The sequence below is a fragment of the Orycteropus afer genome, unplaced genomic scaffold (assembly GCF_000298275.1).
Source record: "Orycteropus afer afer isolate SDZICR_OR568_19922 unplaced genomic scaffold, OryAfe1.0 scaffold00026, whole genome shotgun sequence".
Classification (NCBI taxonomy): domain Eukaryota; kingdom Metazoa; phylum Chordata; class Mammalia; order Tubulidentata; family Orycteropodidae; genus Orycteropus; species Orycteropus afer.
The window spans coordinates 17,497,612-17,503,007 of record NW_006921613.1 but is presented as its reverse complement, the minus strand read 5'-3'; the positions used below and the strand labels follow the sequence as shown (position 1 = coordinate 17,503,007).

Genomic DNA, 5,396 nt, shown 5'->3' with positions numbered 1-5,396 from the left:
GCATAGTATTCCATTGTGTGAATGTACCAAAGTTTGGTTATCCATTCCTCAGTTGTTGGACATCTAGGTTGTTTCCAAGTTTTGGCTATTGTAAATAGTGTCAATAAATATTTCTTGAGCTGCATGTCTTTCGATTTTAAACTACTTCCGTTAGCTAAAAAGCAGCTTTACATCTTAGAAAATATGTCCTCATTTCTGTTAGCTTTTCTAGAAATTGCATAATAGCATCCTTGAAGCTTATCATTTCTTGGCAGCTATAATTACTTTGACGTAGGACCTGTCTACTTATGACTGTGAGGCTGTGGGCAGGGCTGTGATGGGCTTTTGCCACATAGCCTTCTTAACCCTTGATCAACTTCTTGATTTCTTACAAATGCTGTGTTTATAAATTAAGTGATACTAACCATAAAACCATTTCCCTTTTTTCTTTTCCTACCCAGGGATTTTATCTGGAGTTTTACTGAAAGGTCCTCACCTTTACTTGACCTTATAAATATTTAAATTGTATTAGTTAAAATAAGACAGTTTTTTTAATTGAGGTAAATACATAGGTAACAAAACATTTGCCATTTCTCCAATCTTTACATGTACAATTCAGTGACATCGATTATGTTCATCATGTTGTTCACCCATCACTATCAACCATTACCAATTTTTCCATCCTCTTAACAGAATCTCAGTGACTCCTCAGCACTGTGAAAATAAACACAGTTTAAAAAACAGACAAAAAATAGTAAGTTAGTAATACTGGTTAGGCTTTGTTGTGGATGCAGATAAATCCGAAAATGTCAGTGGCTTAACACAACAAGTTTATTTTTCATTCATGTAAAATCAGGTGAGTCAGGGCAGCTTTCTTCCATGAGGTGACTGAGGGATCCAAGCTTCTTCTATCGTATAATGGCACTATCTGAATACCTTGATTCCAGAGCAGGGAAGAGAACATGGAGAACTCAACCCACTCTTAAGTACTTTAGCCCAGAAGTGTGATACATGTCACTTCTGTTCACAGCCTATTGCCCAGAACTAGTTACATGATCCCAACCTAATACCAGGGAGACTGGGAAATCCAAGAGAGTGCATGGACTATTTGGTGAGCACTATTGTTTCTGCCATAGTTGTTCATTTTTTTCCCTCAATTCTGAAAGTCAGAAAATATAAAACTTTGTTTACTCTTTAATGAATATTTTATACCTTTAATCATGCATTTGGAAAATCAAAACAACTTAACTTTTGTTAATTTCTGTGAAGTTATAGAAATAAAGGTTTAAGGGAAGTATGAAAGGTTTTTAATTAAAAACCTTTAAAGGTTTTTAATTGTGTTCATAGCAATCATATTAGTACTGTTGATGGGATGAAGAATGCAGGTATTAGGATTATGATGAATGTCTTAGGATCCAAATAGTCTTAAAGTATTGAAATAAATGAACTAATTTAACAAGTATTTATTTGAAAAGTAAAGAGTGTATTCTCTATACCAGGTATTATTCTAACCAAAAACTCCAAATTCACTGCCATCAAGTCAGTTCCAACTCATAGCGACCCCTCCTTGAGTTTCTAAGGTGGTACCTCTGCAGAAGTAGATTCCCCAATCTTCCTTGCAAGGAGTGGCTGGTGGGTTTGAATCGCCAGCCTTTTGGTTAGCAATCAAATGCCTTGGGCACTATGCCACCATAGCTCCTAGGCACTGTTCCAAAACCAAAAAACCAAACTCACTGCTGTCAACTAGGGCACTATTAAATTCATTGCCTCAGTTAGATCCCAGTAGATGTGACAAGCATGAAGGATAAAGTGGGGTAAGGAAAAATAGGAAAACAGTATTGTTTGCTCAGCATTCAGATTCATACGAAAAAAAAGCACTAGTTTTGTATTTTTGTATGTTTCATGTATTACTTCATGCTCTCTTATAATATGAAGTTACTAAGTTATCTTACTGTCTTCTGTTCTTTAGGTACCGGATCTTTGCTTTTGACCATGACCTTTTTAGCTTTGCAGATTTGACTTTCGGCAAGTGGCCTGTGGTTCTTATAACCAACCCTAAGTCACTCCTCTATAGTTACGCTAAACATGAACCCCTAGAAAGACTCCTTCACTCAACGCACATCAGGTATGTCAAATATACTTTTAGTCTGATATTGATGGAGAAGAACTTACTGTATTTGTGTTCCAACAAGATGCCCCATATCTTTTCTTGACAACTTAAACATTATATAAATTGCTTACTGTTTTGTTTCCATTTAATTAAAATATAATATGTGTATTTTTAAATTGATGACACTTTAAAAATCACCTGGAAGCCCAAATCCTACCATTACTATTTTGATGTATTTTATCCACCCTTTTTATATGCATGTTGTATATTGCTATAATCATAATGCACATATTCCTTTATACATGCATCATATTCTGCATGCATCATATATCTGAAATATTTTATTCATCTTGCTACAAAGCCTTCCAATAAAGCAAAAGCTATATAAATCTTGGGGAATTGAAAATTAAATTGGCATATGAATATGATAATATAGATTAATAGAATCTGGTTTTTTTTTTAAATTTTTTTTGATTTGGGTGAAATTTTATAAAGTAGATTTGTTTTACGTTCAATTTTGTTCTGTGACACTGATTACAATCCCCACAATGTAAAAGGTCTCCTTCCACTTCTTCCTTGTGGTCACCCTTTCCCTGTGTCCTTCCTGCCCATGCATTCCTGCTTCCCTATTTTTCTTCCAATGCAAATGCTGCCCTCCTGATCTCCCCTGCTGATTATTCTAAGGAGTGCATCTTCCTGGTATACTTAGTTGTTCAGCTTATAGGCCTATCTATTGTTTGGCTGAAAATTAATTATGGAAGCGAGCCCAATTCCAGGCCCCATGGGTGAATAGGGACCAGTCTTAGGGGTTTCACCAGTCGCTACCTGACTACTAATCCTAGTCTTTTTTTTTAATGTTTCTTTAATTTTGTTCTATAGATTTATAGAGTCTTAATGAGATACTAAAATTCTTTTGGAAAGAGGTGCACAACCTCTTACAAGTATAATGGCACTCTTTTTGAAAAATTCTTTTATTTTGAAAAATAATTCAATATAACAACTGTTGGAGAATAGAGTGATTAGGTTATAGACAGAGAATATAGGATTATATTCCTCCCTCTAACAGAACTATTATTAACATTTCTGAATTTTCCTTCTCTTTCAGGCATGTTTCATATAGTTGTAATCATAGGGCACAGTCTATTCTAATTCCTACTTTTTTTCCTTTCAACGTTATATTGTTGCTAGATTGTCTTTATAATAATTATAAATTATTTATAATAATTATTTTAATAACTGCTTACATTTCCATTGAGAGAATGTATCACAATTAATCTCCCATTGTCCTATATTCTTGGTGAAACTTTTTTTTTTTTTTAATTTGGAAATGATCATCTACATATAATTCTTCCTTCATTTGAATATTTCTTTAGGCTGGAGTTCTAGATGTAGGTTTCTAAGTGAAAGAGTTTGAATTCATTTATGACTGTTAATAAAGATTACCCAACTACTGTTTGTAACAGATTTACTAATTTATGTTACCAAGTAGTAAGAATGCCAGTTTCACAGCATGCTTATCATTATTGGATATTATACTTTTAAAAAGGTTTTTAAAAGAATATTTTTCATGAATTAATTAAAATTTTTCACTAGATAATGTGAAAAAAAATGATGCTAACCTCTTACATTTTTATAATTTTGGTTACTAATAAAGTAGACACATCTTAGTCAGGTTTCTGATGTAAGCTTGATATCAGATTTAGGGGTTATTCTCTCTGAAGGGAAGCCTAGCCCTTTATAGGACATTGCCTCTTTCAGGCAGATATGTTTGGAACCAACTTAATAGATAGTAGGATTAATATTATATTTACAGGATTGTATTGTGATAAAAACCAAGACTTCAGGAATTTCTTCAGAATGACTTTAGATCTACTTCAGCTGGATTTATCAAGAGAAATGAATTTTCCCTTCTAAAATGTAATGTCTCACCAATTTCCTAATTTCTCACTAATTCAGGTCTGCTGCATTGTACAACTCCAAAAGCCATCACTCAGATAGAAACCAGAATCATGATAATAGTAGTCCCTACATGTTGTTTGGTGTGATGGTTCTGCCTCTAACATCTTTTCTAGGTACATTAGGGCTATTCTCCTTCATAAAAGCAATCACTTAAAACCATGCATTTATATATGCTCTGATTTTAGAGTCTTGACCTTCTCTTCATCCTCCATTACTTCTGTCACAGTTGAGATTGATGGAGTTCATTTAGGGGAGGCTATTCATTTGTCTGGTCCTATTTTCATACTAAAGTGGAATCCCAGAAACTACAGTGATGGGACACACCAAATAGAAGTAATTGTGCAGGTAATTAATAATTTTCAATTTGCTCTCTAATTCATTAGGCTATATCCACATTAAACTCTGATTTAGGGGTTTTTCAGTCAATTGGTAAAGATGAAACTAAGTATAATTTTAAAAAATTCAATATACTGTAGCTAGTATATTCTGAAAATGGATACTAACTAGAATAGGTAAGTTCATAGAAACAGAAAGTAGAATAGAGGTTACCAGAAACTTGGGGAAGCTGGGAATGGAGAGTTACCAGTTAATGAGTTTCTGTTTGGGATGATGAAAAAGTTCTGGAAATAGATAGTGGTGATGGTTATACAGCAATGTGAATGTACTTAATGCCACTAAATTGTACACTTAAAAATGATTACAAAGGTAAATTTTATGTTATGTATATTTTACCACAATAAAAAAAGGTAATAAAAAAAGACAGCTATTCAGAGGTAACTGAGAAAAGTTTTTGGAAACTTACTCTTGGAGCATTATAAATATTTAAATCTTGAGAGTTTCTTTGCTGTGCTTATAACTAGGATTCTGCTGGGAGGAAAAAGACTGTTCACCACATATTTTCTCTTGAAGAAGATCTTCATCTCACTTTTGATCCCCTGGCATCATTTATTCTCCTTACTGATCATTATATTGTGGTAAGTGGATTCAACTAAATGTTACATGTGTTTTTATTGGAATCGGTAAATCCAAACTCCTAAATAATATAGTCATGTAAAGAGAAAGTTGAACTTTATTAATAATATTAAATTTTTGTTATTTATATAGAAGAATAAAATGGGTTTAAGTTGCTTTGAATTAGAAGATGCAGAAGCCTGGACAAGCAATACCTGTGCTATAACCAATGCCATACATAAAACCAGGGTAACAGAGAGAACTATAGGGATTTTATAGAGTCATCATAAGAATTGTTCAAAAATAATATTTTTTCTTATAAATAATATATGCTCAATATAGAAAACTTGGGGGGGAAATCTATAAAGTGTAATCACTCTTACCTCTTTCTTTTATC

General features: G+C 33.1%; 1 protein-coding gene across 1 annotated transcript in view; it reads left to right on the top strand.

Annotated features, from left to right (window-relative positions):
• Positions 1–5,396, top strand: part of TMEM62 (transmembrane protein 62) — a 46,572-nt gene that overhangs the window by 17,612 nt on the left and 23,564 nt on the right. Inside the window, exons 8-10 of the mRNA XM_007935268.2 lie at positions 1,949–2,104; positions 4,234–4,393; positions 4,909–5,022. Of these exons, the coding sequence (XP_007933459.1) occupies positions 1,949–2,104; positions 4,234–4,393; positions 4,909–5,022 (430 nt within the window). The remainder of the gene's footprint in view (positions 1–1,948; positions 2,105–4,233; positions 4,394–4,908; positions 5,023–5,396) is intronic.